General features: G+C 41.6%; 2 protein-coding genes across 4 annotated transcripts in view; one reads left to right on the top strand and one right to left on the bottom strand.

The window, feature by feature from the left end:
• LOC118584055 (centromere protein P) overlaps window positions 1-18,598 on the top strand; it is a 195,340-nt gene that overhangs the window by 161,742 nt on the left and 15,000 nt on the right. The gene's annotated exons all lie outside the window — the stretch shown is intronic.
• The window catches only part of Ippk (inositol-pentakisphosphate 2-kinase), a 64,871-nt gene continuing 58,866 nt past the window's right edge, over window positions 12,594-18,598 (bottom strand). For 2 of the 3 annotated variants that reach the window (XM_036187991.1, XM_036187992.1), the window contains one exon: window positions 12,594-15,407. In XM_036187991.1, coding sequence (XP_036043884.1) covers window positions 15,402-15,407 — 6 coding nt within the window. In that variant the 3' untranslated portion in view covers window positions 12,594-15,401. The remainder of the gene's footprint in view (window positions 15,408-18,598) is intronic. The other variant, XR_004944997.1, reaches the window with a different exon arrangement.

Genomic DNA, 18,598 nt, shown 5'->3' with positions numbered 1-18,598 from the left:
TTCATTGAGAGAAAGAGAATTTATATTTATATATTTAGATACCAACTTACATATATCATAGCTATTTTAGGTACCTAATAATATGATTATTTATGACTTTCAGACATCCTGTTATTTTACTTTCTTCTGTATTTATTTCCCTCCTCCCTCCCTAACTAGAGCCCCCCCCCAAAATGGTCCTGTTTTACTTTCCTAGTTTCCTGGTTTCTGCAATTATTTCAAGTTACGTATGTACTCATCTCAAGAATTGGAACTAGGAACTTCAAATGAGAGAGAACATGTAATACTTGTCTTTCTGGATCTGGGTTACCTCATTCAGTGTGACCTTTTCTAGTTTCATTCATCTGAAAATGGTCAGTTCAGCAGTGTGACACTATACAAAATCAACTTACACAAATCAATAGTTTTTCTATGCACCAACAACAAACATACAAAAAGATATTCACAATAGCCTCAAAGAAAACAAAATATCTAGGAATAAACTCAAGGAGGTAAAGGATGTTTACAGTGAAAACTTTAAACCTTTGAAGACAGAGGTAGAGAAAGACACTAGAAAATGGAAAGATATCCCATGCTCATGGATTGGTAGAATTAGTATTGTAAAAATGACCATTTTGGGTTTGGGGATTTAGCTCAGTGATAGAGTGCTTGAAGGCCCTGGGTTAGATCCTGAGCTCAAAAGAAAAAAAATGACCATTTTGCCAAAAGTCAGTTACAGATTCAGTGTAATACCAATCAAATTCTCCATCATATTCTTCACAAAAATAGAGAAACTGTCCTAAAATTTGTGTGGACTCACAAAAGACTCCAGATAGCAAAAACAGTTCTAAGCAAAAAGCACAATGCTTGCTGGAAGAATTACCATTCCAGACCCCAAGATAAATTACACTAGAAAAAAGAACGCATCTTCAACCTATGATGTTGGGATAACTGGATGTCCACATGCAGAAGAATGGAATTTGACCTGTATCTATCACCTTGCACAAAAACTAACTCCAAATGGATAAAAGATCTAAATGTGAAACCTGAAACAATAAACCTGCTAGAAAAACACAGGCAGTTCCCTACGTGATACCGGTGCAGAAAAAGACTTTCTGAATAGGACTCCATTTACCCAAGAGTTAAGGCCCACAATTGACAAGTGGGATTTCATAAACTTTAAAGCTTATGGACAGCTAAAGAAATAATAAATAATCTGGTGAAGAAGTAGTCCACAGAATGGGAATCTTTGCCAGCTTTACATCTGACAGAGGATGCCTATACATCTACCTGCCTCTGCCTCCTGAGTGCTGGGATTAAAGCCGTGTACCACTACCACCCTGCTAAGTATGTCCTACTTTTAAACCTGATAATAGGTTTATGGTGGTCCAGTCAGGAGGCAGAGGCAGGCAGATCTCTGTGAGTTTATGGCCAGCTTGGTCTACATAGCAAGTCTGGGGATAAGTAGGGCTACATAAGGAGATATCTCAAAGGTAAATAGGTAAAGTAAGTGAAAATATACATTTTCTATATCCTCATTGGCAGAATCAGGTACTCACCCAGCCCCTGTTATAGCACACTCTTATGAAATACTCCCTTTGTGCACTGTAAAGATTTGTCACTCAAATTGGTTTAATAAAATGCTGATTGGCCAGTAGACAGGCAAAAGTATAGGCAAGACAGCCAAACTGAGAATGCTGGGAGGAAGAAGGGTTGAGTCAGGAGACACCAGCCAGCCAAGGAAGGAGGATGTGTAGAAAATGAGATAACAAGCCATAAGCCATGTGGCAAAGCATGAGTAAGAAACATGGCTTAATTTAAATGTAAGAGTTTGGTAGTAACTATCCTGAGCTATCAGCTGAGCATTTATAATTAATATTAAGCCTCTGTATCAGTTGTTTAGGAGCGGGTGGGCAGGACAGAAACTTCAACCAACAGCACATGACAGATGGAGACCCAGATGGGAGAGAAACAAAAGGAGGCAACATATATAAGAACTTCCTGGGCACTAGCCTGTTCTGTCCTAAGCAGTGAACACATGTGATTTCACTATTTTCTTAAACCATATTACATGCATTATTATCTTCCATTTTATAATGGAGCAAAATTAAGGTGTCACAAAAGCAAAATAAAGAAACTGAATGGGGTTAAACTACCTAATGTTGGTTAAATGGGAAAGATGACAACAGTCCCAAGCTAGTCTGATTTACTTTTCTTACAATGCTCAAGACATTATCACTGGTCAGCAGCCTCTGAAGGGCATGTGAACAGACAGCCACTCTCCTCATTACCGGGTCTCTACATCATAAAATTCCAGAGCTGCTGATGAAAGTCAGTTCCTCACTGCTAGGACAGATTTGACAATGGATAGCTGCTGTCAGGACCTGAGTCAGACCTAAGTCCAGTGACTTACTGAATCTATATGAGTTACATGCCCTTTCTGGCACTCAGATGACTGATCTTTAATGCAAGAGCATTAGAGAATTCTTAGGTTGTTCCTCTCAGGCTTTATAGGGTGTGGTGTTCTTGCCTTGGAAAACAGGCATCCCAAAGCATTCAGAATTGTTATTTTCCCTTTAATTTCCCTCCTGTAACCCCTGAAGCCCGTGCTTAGTGAGGGACTGGTGAGAGAATTACACATATGGTCATTTGAGCATTGTTGGGAATGAAGATTCTTTTCCACTGATACACTGTCTGAAGGAGATGGCTCTAAACCAGGGTGACCACAATATTTACAAAGGTATGTAATGAAAAAAGAAGACTTTGGCAACTAATGTAACGCCATCACTCATGGGGAGGATAAAGAGACATTCACTTGAGGTTTAATAAATCAAAACATAGTGTTTGTCCACAGCTTCAATTTTTCCCATTACTGGTGGATGATGTCAATTTTATTTCCCTTAGAATCTTTTTGTGTCCAGGAAAAGATTCATATTAACTGTATTTACTATCATGTATTCTTATTTTATGGTGAATTTTAGTTTTAATTTTGCCATTGTCCAGCTGGATCCACATTTTTCAAAGGCCACAGTGACTGTATTGTGCTTTATGAGGCAAACAGAAGGAGCAAATCTAGAAGCAGGGCACCACTGAAGAGGTTGTGGCACACTAAGGAAAGCCCTATTTTGGATAAGGAGCTTAGTTCAGATGAAGCATTACTGACCAAGACAATGGCAGTGCTGTGTATCCTTGGCACCAGTCACCTTGTTCATCTCTAAATTAGGAGTATACACAGCAGATTCATGGCACCCTCTCATGAGTATGTAAACCTCAGCACTATTATGCAGTAACTTTCTCCCAGATAAAACCTTCACTCCTGGAGGGGAACTTATTAAGATGCAAACTTTCCTAAAGAGAGGTGAAACACTCTACATTCCATTGTGTAAGAAACACCTTAAAACTCAGAAAGTAAACAACTTCAAAGTTTAAGGAAGTCCCTGAAACTGACTAGATATACAAGGCTTCTCCCTTTCAAAGCATGTATAAGCTATAACTAAGAGACACTGTCAGACAAGAAAAGCTGCCTGAAGAGGCTCAGACAAGCTAAGTTGCCTGGAGAGAGACTCTCCACATGTCAAATTGCCTGCAGGTTCTATATTGAACTCCCAAGTTCCTAGCTTTCATGAGAACTTTTGGTGAATGCAGCTGTCTTTAAGCCATTCCTGCTCCTAAAAGTAATCTCTTACCCATATTCCTAGAATTCAACCCAGTGAAACTCACTGTGTCACCAGAAAAAGAGATAGAGACAGAGAGAAGCAAGCTTGTGGCAGCCAAGCAGTGGTGGCGCACTACTTTAATCCCAGCACTCGGGAGGCAGAGGCAGGTGGATCTCTTGAATTAGAGGTCAGACTGGTCTACAGAGTGAGTTCCAGAACAGCCAAAGGGCTATGTAGAGACCCGGTCTCAAAAAGCAGAAAGAGAAAGAAACTATTTTGGTTATCCAAGAAAGGGAGATTTCTTTACCAAGGTTAGGGAAGTATATAAAATTAATGAAACTTGAGGTTTATTTGGATATAGAAAAGTGGAGGAAGAGGAATCAGGTATATGATTTTGGGTGTAATCCAACTGTATTTCAGGTTAGTTATTTACTGAGGTGACCACAGGCTAGCACAATCAGTTCTGCAGATCAAGGGAACTATGGGCTAGAAATAAGATCCATTAGAATGTGGCAGGTAGGACTGAAGCCACAGAACTGAATGAAATCATCACCCGCTGTGTATAGTAAAGCTGTGAGGCAAGGTTTATTGAGAATTAGGGGAACAAAAGACTTTAAAGCTTTCCAAACTAAGCACTTGCATGCATTGTTGACAGAAATGTAAAATGATAGACTTTATTTAGACCACTTTTTAAAACTCTACTAAATGCTAAGCCATTCTGCTTCTAGGAATCTATCCTACAGAAAGTTATGCACAGATATACAACAATCTCTTATGTGGATATTTGTTTTAATATAAGGTATTGAAAAATCACAAGTAACGAAGTGATTGTTGAAAAAAGGTAGGTTAACTTCTATAATATATTAGAGGAATCTGGGGAACAGCAGAGTAAGAGACACCAGGAATCAGTCTTCCCACTTAGATAACAACTAAACTGACAGAATCTATCTGATGTAACTATTTTTTAATTCTGGAGACTATTAAAGGCTTGCAACATCCCAAAGGATGGCTAGGGCAGTAAATTGTGGTTGATTTGATCAATTTCAGCTCTTAGCACAGTAGCTACTAACCAACCTAGCTCTATCTCAGATGTCTGGAACATGTTCCTGGAATAAAATAAACCAATGTTCCCTGTTCTATATTGGGGATTAGTTCTCTAACTGGTGCTTCTTTTTCTTTCTTTCTTTCTTTTTTTAATTTTACTTAAATAACGGGTCTTTTTTTTTTTCTCATTTATTTTACATACTGACTGCAATTTCCCCTTGCTCCTCTCCTCTGAGTCTCCCCCCCACCCACCCACCCGGCCTCCCCTTCTACTTCTCTTCCATCTCCATTCTGAAAGGGGCAGGCCTCCCATGTTCTTGAGCAAAACATGACAAGTCAAGTTGAGGCAGGACTGAGCTCCTCCCCTTGCATCAAGGCTGGGCATGGTAATCCAGCATGGGGAACAGGTTCCCAGAAGCCAGCTAAGTGCCAGGGACAGGTCCTAATCTCATTGCTAGGAGCCTTATAAAGAGACAGACCTACATAATTCCCACAAGCTCAGGTCAGCTGTTTCTGTGGGTTCCCCCATCATGACCCACCTGGCTCATACAGTCCCTCCTCCCTTTCTTCAGCAAGACTCCCAGAGACCCAGTGCTTGGCTGTGGTTCTCGGCATCTACTTCCATCAGTTACTGGGTAGAGTATCTCTGATGACGATTAGGGTAGTCATCAGTCTGAATACAGGAGAAGGCCAGTTCAGGCCCCCTCCCCACTATTGCTAGGAGTCTTAGCTGGGGTTATCCTTGTGGATTCCTGGGGGGGGGGTCCCTGGAACCAGGTTTCTCCCTAACCCCAAAGTGCACCCCCATCAAGATGTCTCTTTCGTTACTGTCCCCCTCTGTCCCACCTCCAACCTGCCTCCCTACCCAGCCCACCCAACCTGCTCCCTCAAGATAATTGCAGCTTCTTATCATAAAGGTTTGGAGTCAGGATCCATTGTGGTTGCCTGTCTTAGTCCGAGTTTCTGTTGCTGTGACAAAACCCCATGACCAAAAATCAAGTTGGGGAGAAAAGGGTTTATTTGATTTACACTTCTACATTGTAGTCCATCACTGAAAGAAGTCAGAACAGGAACTCAGGAACCTGGAGGCAGGAGGTGATGCAGAGACCATGGAGGGGTGCTGCCTACCGGCTTGCTCCCCATGGCTTGCTCAGCCTGCTTTCTTATAGAAGCACCATCCACAATGGGCTGAGCCCATCCCAATCGATCACTAATTAAGAAAATACCCTACAGGCTTGTCTGTTCACAGCCTGATCTTATGGATGCATTTTCTTTTCATGTTTGTTTTTTATTTTATATTTTTTTCCCAAGACAGGGTTTCTCTGTATAGCCTCTGTACTGAGACTTGCTCTGTAGACTAGGTCGGTCTACAAACTGCTCAAACTCAAAAGATCCACTTGTCTCTGCCTCCTGAGCAGGACTAAAGACATGTACCACCACAGCACCGGGAGCCATTTTCTTAACTGAGGCTCCCTCCTTCCTGATGACTCTCGACTTGTGTCAAATTGACATCAGACTGTCCAGCACACTGCCCCTTCCTACATTTTTTGCACCACCACAGCACCGGGAGCCATTTTCTTAACTGAGGCTCCCTCCTTCCTGATGACTCTCGACTTGTGTCAAATTGACATCAGACTGTCCAGCACACTGCCCCTTCCTACATTTTTTGCAAGCCCTTTCTTTTCCTGCTGAAGCCACTCATACACTCCTTTTTATTTTTGTTCTTTATTTGGGAGCTAAATACTAAAGACTAGGTCATTAACAAGTAACTACAGAGGCTTGGGAGATGTTTCGGTGGATCAAAAACTTACTATGCAAGAATGAGGACCTAAGTTCAAATCCCCAGCACCAATGTAAAATAGCAGTGTACACCTGTAAACCCAGCATTAGTGAATGGGAGGAGACAAGAGGATCTCTAGAGCTTACTGACCAGCCAGTCTAGCTGAACTAGTGAGCTCCAGGTTCAGTGAAAGACCCTGTCTCAAAAAATATGGTGGAGAATGATAGAAACAGACATCTGTAGTTGACTTCTGACTTCCACATGCACATAGCTACAAGCTCATCTGTATACACATGTACACACATACCATAGAGAAAATATATGTATTATCCACAAATAACACTAAGAAAAGCTAACTGCAGTGATAAGCAAGGGCAAGAAAAATAAGAGGTAATTATGATCCAGTGTACACTCATACATATATAGAAATGTTATAATGAAGTCCTTTACATTCTATATAATCATTGTGTGATAATTTAAGTATCCCAATATATAAGGAAAGCTAGAAATTGACAGTACATGTTCCAAGAAAGGCACTAGTTCTGAATAGATCCAAGAAGACATTAAGTTTGCACTTTGGGCTGATCTTTGATGCAAAGACAGCCTACAACATTAAGAAAAATAAAACATTTTTTAAAAATACAGCCGGGCAGTGGTGGCACACGCTTTAATCCCAGCACTCGGGAGGCAGAGCCAGGTGGATCTCTGTGAGTTCGAGGCCAGCCTGGGCTACCAAGTGAGTTCCAGGAAAAAGGCGCAAAGCTACACAGAGAAACCCTGTCTTGAAAAAAAAATACAGTTAACCCTGGGGAAAGGGGGGAAATTCTGATTTCCATTATTACCACATTTTTAGCAAACAGTATTAAGGGGCTGTAGGATACTATCAAGCATGCCAACATGCAACACAGAAGTCACAGAGAAGAAAAAGGGACAAAACGAATATTGGAAGACATAATAACTAAAAACTCCCCAAATTTTATGAACATAAATATAAACATGCCCTGAACCTATCTATGTCAAACACATTATGTCAGATTTCTTAGAAAAACAACTTTATTTGAAGGATGCTTAAATAATTAAGATGTGAGAGAGATCAAGTTTTTATGAACAAACAGACAATTAATAGAGATAGCAAATATAGAAAGCCAAAAGAAATCCAGCAAGGCTATATAATAAGACCTCATCTCAAAATAAAACTGTTGAGCCAGGTGGTGGTGGCACACGCCTTTAATCCCAGCACTCGGGAGGCAGAGCCAGGCGGATCTCTGTGAGTCGAGGCCAGCCTGGTCTGTCAAGTGAGTTCCAGGAAAGGTGCAAAGCTACACAGAGAAACCCTGTCTCGAAAAACAAAATAAAATAAAATAAAATAAAACTGTTGAAGGCTCTAGAAACAGACCAGAGTCAAAGAACAAATTGTTTGGAGGCTAATTCTGCCTACCCATAGACTTTATAGAAAGATTAAGTCTTCCTTTCCCATTCTACACACATCATTGTTGCTAATAGAATTGGCTGCAATCATTAAGTCTCCCTGTTGAAAAACAGCAGAAACATGCCGGGCAGTGGTGGCGCACTCCTTCTTTAATCCCAGCACTCGGGAGGCAAAGCCAGACGGATCTCTGTTGTTCAAGGCTAGCCTGGGCTACAGAGTGAGTTCCAGGAACGGCACAAAGCTACACAGAGAAACCCTGTCTCGAAAAAAACAAAACAAAAAAGAAAGAAAAATAGCAGAAACTCTTCCAGTAAACCCAAGCACACAAGAGTCATAGCTGAGAAGCACTCAAGAATGTGCTTGTCGTATATATCATGAAGAATTGCAGAAACTCCCCAGGGTCTGGGACTAGAAATGGGAGCCCTTTCGTGTGCACACTGTCTGCAGACTCTGCCCCACTTCCTTTTTCTGGAGTCTTGTGTTGCCTTACCCTACACTTTGTGTAGCTTTGCTTCATTCTCTTTCACAAAGTGCTGTCTTTACAGAACAGCCATCACTGTGTGGCAGACATGTGACCCAAAGGACCCACCTGTGTGTCCTCAATCCAAACAGTGCCCCACATAGGTGGTCAAGGAAGTTTCTGGTTTCTCCAAAAGATCTTCCTTGGGTCAGGCTTCCATCCCTGGTTATGTACACTATGATCTGTGGGGTCAAGTTCAAGTACAGGTCATGCAAGTATTGCTGAATGGTAGTAATATAGGGTATATTGAAGTTACTGTAAATTCAGCAAAAGGCTGTCCAGGTAGATGGTCACATGGCAAAGCCTTTGTGATGAAAGTTCTTATTGTTGAATAAAACTTTCTTGAGTAAACTTCCTGAGGAGATCTTTATATTGTTTGAGTGTGCTTCACTGGGTAGCCTAAAGCAAACTTTACCCCTATTAATCTGTCAGTGTTAGGACTTGATTATTTTTTCTTTCTTTTTCTTTCTTTCTTTTTTGTGTTGTTTGTTTGTTTGTTTGTTTGTTTTTCGAGGCAGGGTTTCTCTGTGTAACTTTGGAGCCTGTCCTGGAACTCACTCTGTAGCCCAGGCTGGCCTCGTACTCACAGAGATCCTCCTGGCTCTGCCTCCCGAGTACTGGGATTAAAGGCATGCGCCACCGCTGCCTGGCTTGATTATTTTTTTCTTTACCTGGTTTATTTTTTTTAACCTGGTATATTTATAACAGTATCTGTACGTGATCACAAGAACCTTCTACAATTTTTAGCTCTATGTCATGAGAATTGTCCTTTAATTATATGCAAGTGTCTTTTTTTTTTTTTTTTTTTTTTTGGATTTTGTTTTGTTAACACAGGGTCTCTGTATGACTCTGGCTGCCTGGAACTCAGAGATCACCTGCCTCTGGCTCCCAAGTGCTAAGATTAAAGGCGTGCACCACCACACCCAACTATATACAAGCTTTAAAGATTAGTGTTTGCTTTCATTATTTCATTAGCAGTTTTTGAAAATCAGTTCTGAAATTATGGAGAGATGCTTTTTCTTTCTTTTATTTGGAGGATAGTTTAAAAGCATTAGTTATAGCATATTTACTCTGTCCTCAGTAAGTAACAGTTGGTTTTGCATTTAAACTAATTTCAAGCAGGCTTTAGTGAAACAAACAATATTTGCACTATGAAATCACCAGCATATGAGCTTCAGGAGCTGTGCCATCATCTGCTTATGATGGTATGCCATTTGGTGTGTATAATTCCTAACAGAAGTGAATTTTAAATGTTTACATGCTGGAAATAGCTTCTTGATTCCGGAAGAGGAACACTAGCAATGGCTGAGCACACAGCCGTGACCGAGCTGTCTGTCGGACCTGACGCTTTCTTAAGTTTGTCCTCTTGACCTCCTCACAAATCCTACAAAGGCTTCCTGCCAGGTCAGAGCCTGATCTGATCACTGTAGTTGCCCTACTTCAGACTGTCTCAGGCCCCTCTCCTTGACTCTCCATTGCCATCCCCGCCTCAGTCCCACCCTCTTCAGGAGGTGCCATTCGGGGTTTACCACCTGTGTTGATGCTGTTTTCTTGACAGAGCCCTGATGGTGTGTGTACTCGCACCTCTGGGCCATCCACAGTGGCCGAAGTAAGGTAGCGGGTGCTCTCTTCTCTCTCTGCCATATTCCTTTGAAATTGGTCTCTTCCCAAGCCCAGAGCTCATGGTTTTTGGTTAGTCGGCAGCAGCAAGCCTCCCCCCATCCCTGCCCCATAGGGCAGTGTAGTTACAGGCACTCAAGAGACCATACCCACTTTCTTCTGTGAGAACTGACAGCTAAACTCAGGTCTGTGTGCTTGGGCAGCCTAACCTCTGCTCTTAACTACTGCGCTGTCTCTCCAGCCTTTACTCACAATTTCACTAAATTCCTTTTTACTTGATTTCCTTTAGCTTTTTCATTTGTAAGTCAATTACATTTATGAATTTCACAAATTCAACAAAAATTCCATAGGAGGGGAAAAAACGGCACCAGTTTAGAGAATGAACACATGAAAGAATTTTTTTTTAATCACTTGAAAAAATAAGCATCTATTAAGTGAAAATTATAGGACAATCTGGATGAAATTACAAATAAAAAATTGTCAAAGTGTTCTATAATAAATAAAAACTCTTAAAGAAAGTGGTATTTTGTTTTTAAAAAGTTATAGAACCAGCCGGGTGGTGTTGGCCCACGCCTTTAATCCCAGTACTCGGGAGGCAGAGCCAGGCATATCTCTGTGAATTTGAGGCCAGCCTGATCTACAGAGCGAGATCCAGGACAGGCACCAAAACTACACAGAGGAAAAAAAAAAAAAAGGAAAGAAAGAAACAGATTGACATCTGTATATTTTTAAAAGGTCATTTGAAATTTAAATTTAAGCCTAGTAATAGTGGCACAGGCCTTTGATCCCAGCGCTCAGGAGGCAAAGGCAGGTGGATCTCTGAGTTTCAGGACAGCCAGGGCTACACAGAGAACCCCTGTCTCAAAAAACCAAAACCAAAAAACAATTAGGGATTAGTCAAATAGCAGGTTAAATACACCTGTTTAGCCACTCACCAGTTTAAGGAAATTAGATTATTTGAAATTGTCTGTAATGAATAACTACCATGAACATTCAAATACATTTGTATACAGATATGCTTTATTTCTCATGGTTCGGTTTCTAGGAGTGGAACTGTTGTATGACAAACTTATGTGTATTGCTTATGAAACTCACAGGCCATTGTGATGTCACAGAAAATGACATAGTAGGGCACCCCAAGATCAGTTTCTCTACTAAAATCACCACAAACTGCCCAATTCAACAGAATAAACCATGCTGAACCCTGGGATCAAATCAGATACTTGCAGCAGCTGAGGAGTGCTGGGTGAAAGAGAGCCACTGGATTTCAGAGGAAAACATTGCCAATTCTTCTCCATGCTGGCAGTGGCCTTGGGGCTAGCAGCCCACATTCTTGATGCTGCTGGAGTTAGGGGACAGGTACAAACTTCTTTCGGATACTGTGCTGTGTATTCTGACCCGCTTTGGTGGTTCCACAGGGGAGCAATGCAGCACCTGGCCAGTCACACTTTGACCCCTGGCAGTAGCAGCTTTCTGAGATGTATAACTTCATGTGCTCCCAAAGCCTGCAGGGCAAGGGACTGCTGAAAAGTCATACAGCTGCTAGCAAACCCCCCAAAAGAAAGAAAAACTGGAAAGAGGAAGAGCGGGGAGAAATAATGTTTGGAAGGGCCACTGCATACACAAAGAAAAACAGTGTACCATGCATGCCCAGGACTGATGCCTGCTAAGAAGAGACTAGACAGGGACCAGGCCTACCCTCTGGAGTAGAGGAAGAGAGATGGGCTATCCTAGCACCAAGAAGGTACCCACTTCAATGACAAGCTCCAAAAGCCAGGAGAATTTTGTTTTGTTTTTCTTTTCTTCTGGGCTCCAGGCATTCAAAGGACTCTGCTGGGTCATGGGCTGTGAATCTAACGGTACTCTAGAGACTCCACAGTGATCACATAGAACACTACAGTCATAGTACATCAGGATGGAATTTCAAAACATGTACTGTATCTCTCAGTTGACCTTTAGGACAAGGACAAATATGATTGCCAGACTCATCACACTCCAGTATTCCAAAGAAGCAGTTTAGTTCTGTCCACACCGCACGAACAAGCCTCCTCCCACTCCAGTGCTGTGGGTGCAGCCAGTCCAGCTGTCATGGCTTTCCCACCACTGTAACCCCTGAAACTGAACCAAAATAAATCTTCCTCATGAAAATTAAATGTAGCCCAGTATTTAGCAACAGCAAAAAAGGAAAAGGTAGAAAAAGCATATAAAGAAACAAGAAAGAATGATCCATTCATAAGAAATAGGGTAGGAAAAAGTGAAGATATCAACAGGGATATATGTTATTTTTTAAAGCATCTAAATGAAATTTATTTACATACAAAGGAATATTTTTTCAGGCATAAAAGAAATGAAATATTAAAGAGTCTAGAAAGCTTTGCTGAAAAAGCCAGACACTAAAAGTTGTGTATGTATGGTCCTATTTCTGTGAATTATGTAAGATAGATAAATTCGTAGAAACGTAAGTGAAGGGGCTAGCTGTGGCACAACCCTTAAATCCCAGCACTGGGGAGACAGAACCAGGTGGATGTCTGTGAGTTCAAGGCCAGCCTGTCTACAGAGCAAGTTCCAGGACAGCAAAGGTCTTGTCTCACCTCCCCCCACCCCCACAAAAAAAAGCTGAAATGAATGGCTGAGGGCTACTGGGGGTTTTCAGAGGGGAGAGTGCAACTTTCATTTGGAAGTAGTACCCTGCTTTGGGAATAGAGGTAGTAGGTGCTCAAAGAGCACTCCAAATGTCCAAAGTGTCAGCACATTGGTCACTTTAAATAGTTTGTGCTATATGAGCTTTATGAAAATTAAAAGAACAAGCAGCTGTATGTCTAAAAAAAGCCTCTTCTCTTGTACCTTCTTCCTCTCCGTGTCCCAACCCCCAGGATATGGGCTCAGGAAAAAGCTGAGAGTCATGTTACCAAGACTGACACCCTGGTTCTTCCCAGTCCAGCAGGACTCAAATGATGTAACTAACATTCTCTCTGAAAGAGGCACAGGACAAGTGAGAACAAAAATTAGATGATCCCAAGGGTAACCCATGTGGAATTAAGTCACAGGGTTGGGGCTCAGATTCAGTGATACAGGAAGCTAAGACTCACTCCACTGGAAATAGCACATTCCCACAGTGCAGCTCCTGTGGAAAGCAGACCTCTATGCAGCTATGAATAAATGAACGGCATATCTTTCTATGAAATTTAAAGGAATGATTTTCACTCTGCTTACCATGAGAATGTATCATTTCAGAATGCAATATGCTTTAAAAAGAGCAAAGGAAATATCTAATTGATTTTATAAAATAAAACACCTTTTCCATATTCTCACCTCATTTGTTATTGTCTGCCTTTTTATGAGGTATCCTAATAAATGATTACTTATACTTGTAAAAGTTTCAGATGAAGTATCATATAGATCTATTTTTTTATTTCCAGCTATTTATGATATAGCTCAGATTGAAAGCCTATCTTAGCTGCTTTCTTTTATGAAATCGTCTTGTAATGCAAATGGAAAACAACCACATGTGACCAGGCATGATGCACTAAAGGAGGCAGAAGGTGGTGGGTCTCTGAGATAGAGGCCAGCCATGGCTACACAATGAGACCCTGTCTTAAGAAAAGGGGGAAAAAGAACTACACGTTCTGAAGCTTTTCAAGTTTGTATTCCGACTTATTTGGGGCTTTCTGAGAGTCTCACTATACAGCTCTGGCTGCTCTTTGAATTTACCAGTGTAAACCAGTCTTGCAATCATCCTCCTGTCTCAGCCTCCCAAGTGCTAGGATTACACAGGCATGCCATGTCTGGGTGGCTATACTAGCTTTTCACTGTGGTGTACTAATACGTTTTCAATAATGTGTTTATCTGATAAACACAAGCCACACTGTATCACCCCTACTTCCCTCCACCTTCCTAACAAGTGGGCGGATGCTTTCTCTAAGAGTGTGCAGGCTGCTGGTGCAATGGAGACCACGGTGTACTTGCCCTTCCTTGCTGTGAGCTGTAATTAAGGAAATGATTTCATATGTCCATATGTTAATATAAGCTCTTTATGAGAACATATTATCTCATTCTGTGGGACAAAAAAGACCCAAGTCTATTTGCAAATGCCCCTGAGAGAATTTTCAGTAGTGACTGGACATTCTGAAGAGGCATTGAGTGAGGCCATCCGTCTGCACAGTTTCCCAGTGGCTCTAATTCTGCTAAACTAACAAACTGTAACTGCTTGTTCTAAAGGCTTTTTGTTTTGTTCTCAGACTCCAACTTTAGTTTCTCTTTAGTGTGTTTGCTTTTTTAGTAAAGAGCAGTAAAACATGTCTACTTAGTATTCAGTACTTGTGAATAAGGAATGTCTTCTTCCTGTTACAAATATGTAAACAAGATTTGTATTAAAGATGCTTGATGTTTAAAACATAGGTTTCCTATTTGCAACTGAAGTATAACTTTTTAAAAATTGAAATCTGTCTTTTGGCCATTCTTTCTTTAAGGGGGTGGGGGGACTTGCAGCTTGACTGTCTTGGCCCACACTCTGTGTTTCCATTCCTGCTTCTTGCCAGGGCTGCATAAGCAGTGGTTGTTATGCAAGCCTCCAGGCCTCCAGGGCCTTATCCTTCCCAGACCTCAAATACAGCATCTGGCTGTTTCCAAATACAGCTAAGAACTGTACAACCCTATTCTATTTCTTTGGTCAGCTTCAGCTTCTGGAAATTACTATGTCACTGCAAGTTTATTTAACCCTACATTCTAACTGAAGTATTGTTTAAATATATTATTTACTTTTAATTGACCCAAGCTGAATTATTAATAGAGGAAGGTTTTTAAAGACAAAGAGAAGTTCAAAAATATTTAAAAACAAATGTCTACAACTAAAATCTTCATGTAACAAAGATGTCTAAGCTGTACTTCTTGTCCATTTATTTAAAATGCAATGCAGCTAACTCCAGTTGAGCCAAAGCGTATGAACTCAAGATAAAGAACTATAGAGCACTTTGTTACATGTAAATGAGCCAATAGCAGGTAGAGCAACATTAAAATCTCCGTATGTTCAGGTAGTTTTGCTTTATAAATCGAAATCCCAAGAGAATGGAAAAGCATGAGAAACATCCCTTAGCGCAGAGTCAGAGCTCATTGTGTATAAGCTCACTAAGTTTGTAAGCAGCATGCCCACCCTGTTGATCATGATGCAGATGAGACATGGAGACTGCTCCTCCAGCACAGTATCCTAGACCCATGGCACCTTCAAGGTTGATGAAGAAGGGCAGTTGCAAAGACTGGGAAGTTCTTGGCACGCATCACAATCCTGTAGTTATGTTTCTTCACTCATTGTCTGCTTTTTCCATCTAGTTGTATGCCTCATGAAGTCACATATGCTGCTTTTGTCTTTTTACCTTTTTACCTCTGGCAAAATAAAGCAAAGAAAAGGGCATATATTATAAATAGACAGTTTAATAATTTTCACAGAAGAGTTGTATAGCCACCACCCAAATCGGGAGACAGAAAGAGCAGTCTCCAGAAACACTTCCTCCTCCTAGTCCTTGCTTCTGCTGGCTTCTGTGGGGAGACCAACCTATGTATACCTTCATGGGTAGAAGGGCTGTAGGAGCACTGTGTGTAATCAGATCATTTATCTCATCCCATATGGAATTCACAAAACATCTACTACCCTGTTCCTAGGTCCTGCCCAGTTCCAGCTGTAATAAACAGTGAGTGCTGTGAGTGTGTGAGGACAGGTAGTTTGGCTTGAGTGTATGTTGTCAGTTTCCCAAAGTAACTGCCATTTTACACAAACAGTGAATGAGGGTTCCAATTGTTCACGTGTTTCAGCACTAGTTTTGTTAATTGTTTTTAGCCACTGTGTTGTACCTTTGTGGTTTAATTTGCATCCCCTGATGGACTGTGATTTGTTCACATGTGTGTGTAGTGTGTGTGTTAGTTGTTGTTGTCTTGTTGTTTGGAGACAGGGTTTCTCTATGTAGCATTGGAGCCTGTCCTGAAACTCACTCTGTAGACCAGGCTGTCCTCCAACTCAGAGATCTGCCTGCCTCTGCCTCCTGAGTGCTGGGATTAAAGGCGTGTGCCACCTGGTGGAGGTGTTTTTTAATAAAAGTCTTTTGTGGCAACATAGATGGTGGTAAAATCAGTTTGCATTGCTTAAGCAGAAAAGGAATTTAAATGGCTTCCTCTAGCTCATGGTAGGGCTAAAGCTGTTGATAACCTGGCCAGTGAGAATGTAGCGCCCCACCTACCAGTCATTCAGCACACTTTGTTGACCCCCTTGCCTAACTTTCAGTTTCAGTGGCAGGAAGTCCTCTTCCTAAGGGGCAGGGCTGCGCGACAAGACACTGTTGGTACAGAGGGAAGCTGGATCCCATGAACAGGTGGGCAAGATTTGTGTCAGAAAAGGCTGGCAAAGCCTTCTGTGATGAACACACACACACACACACACACACACACACACACACACACACACACACACACACACAGCTACATCATTTTAAATTAATACATCTGTCCAGACTTCTTATGTTGGGTAGGCCATGGATAGAGTGATCTGAACTATATTACTTAGGGTGCTTTAGGAAAACAAAGTCATTTTAGAACAGCCAAGGATTTTTTTTTTTAGTTCCCCTCATTTCCTTTAATTCCAAGAGCTACTCCATGTTGAAATATGAACGGTTATAAAATGTTTTATAGAGAAATGGATAAAGACACAGCAGTTGCTACTCTTCCATTATCTCCTTCAAGTTGGGAGGCCATAATAAGCTCCTATCACCCTGCCAGGCCACAGTGAAGGCAGCAGTGATGAGTGTTTATGGAGCTGTCTCTGTGGTCTGTGGCCAGACTGTAAGGCAGGGGCTATGCCAGGACCCAAATAACTGTTCTTAAAATTCTCTCAACAAAACATGGAAGCCACTTGGTCAAATAACCATGTATGCTACTTAAACTAGTGATAGTAGCAGGAAGAGTGCAGAGAAGCAAGAACATAGTAAACTGGGGCCTTTACTCACTAATCTCAAATGTGATATGGGATCCTAGAAGTAAAATGAAGGAGCTCTCAATAAAGTGGGGACTTGTTATATTGTTGATGCCTCAATGCTGGTTCATTAGTACAGCCATCTATACTAATGTAAGGTGCTACCAATAAGGTTTTATACCCAAGCTGTGTACACTCTTGGTACTTTTTCTGTTAATATAAAACTTGTGAAAAATAATAAATTGTACAGAAAACAGTAGAGAAAGGCCTTGAAAGAAGATCAAGGTCACCCTGGAGCTCCTGCTTTGGCAGTCCCCTTTTGTCTCCGCTACTCGCAACTCAGCTGGGTCACAGGGAAAGGAGGAGCAGGCCAGCTCAGCCGCTGTCTCCATCCTGGTTCCAGGACACTAAAACATCGTATATGAGCCGTCTTTGCCTTAAAAACAGGTATGATTCTCCATCTCTGCCTCTAAAAGGCAGATCTGACATGATAGCTTAGATAAAAGATCTTTGAGCACTAGAACTGCTAAGCACAGAGTAAGTTTATCCTACCCTGTAACCTCAGTAACCAAAGCTGGCCTCCTGTCTGGCTTCCTTTCTCCCAGGAACCCTTTTCTTTTTTCTTAAGGATGGAAGAAGCAGGTAGATTTTTGTGAGTTCCAGGCCAGCCAGGGCTCACAGGGAGACCCTGTCGCTAAGACATAATGCATAGGCATAGAGTCAGGAGAAAGAAAGGTGGCAATAAAATCCTGGAACCTAGGAAGCAGGGGAGAGGACATCTTAAGGCCAGAAAAAGCCTGAGGAAGGCTCATTAATTCTGGGGATCCCACTGTACTTGGGGTGAGAGACAGAAGCAGAACAGGATAGAAGTTCAGAATCTCTCTAAGAGGCAGAAAGGGTCTTCTCCACCCCACATTTCCCCAGCATGATGGTCTGCCTGTGTGGGAAAGATAAGAAAAGACAAGAGGCTTCTAGGCTTGAACCAGAATAGCTATTTTTATTACCTTACTCTACATAGATAATGGGTGTTAATAAAAAGTAAAGCATAGGAAGTACCTTTACTATATCTAGGCTCTTTTTAAATTTTATGTATATGAATATTTTCCCTTTATATATATGTATATGTAGTGGGAATTTGCTCTGTCATTGACCTTGGGCTATCTGGCCTGATAGAGGCAGCATTTATCTGCCTAGTAACGGCTTAAAAGAGAGGTTTAGAAAGGGGGTAATGCTCTCTTGGGTGGTAAAGACAGGATCAGGCTTTGTGAGGCAGTGTGTGATCAGTACCCAGCTTTCCAAGGTCTCTGCAACTAAATTTACCTTATCCTGTATCAGTGAGTGTAGCAGGGTCCTTTGCTGTTGTTCCCTTTGGGGGAGGGGGCCAAGTAGGCGCAGAGTCAACTACACAGATTCTGGGAGACTATCAAAACAACAAGCTCAGTTTATTGAGGAAGAGGCAAGCCTTATATACCCTCCACCCTACCCTTGGGGGGGGAGGGCTGATGAATATGCATCTGCTGGTGTGACATGGCTGCCTCTCATTAGTTTGTGTCATCTTCAGATCATGTTTCAGCGGCTGTTGCTAAGGTCCTTAGGCAGACCCAGGTTGGTTCTC

The sequence above is a fragment of the Onychomys torridus genome, chromosome 5 (assembly GCF_903995425.1).
Source record: "Onychomys torridus chromosome 5, mOncTor1.1, whole genome shotgun sequence".
Lineage (NCBI taxonomy): Eukaryota > Metazoa > Chordata > Mammalia > Rodentia > Cricetidae > Onychomys > Onychomys torridus.
This window is presented reverse-complemented; position numbering and strand designations above follow the sequence as displayed.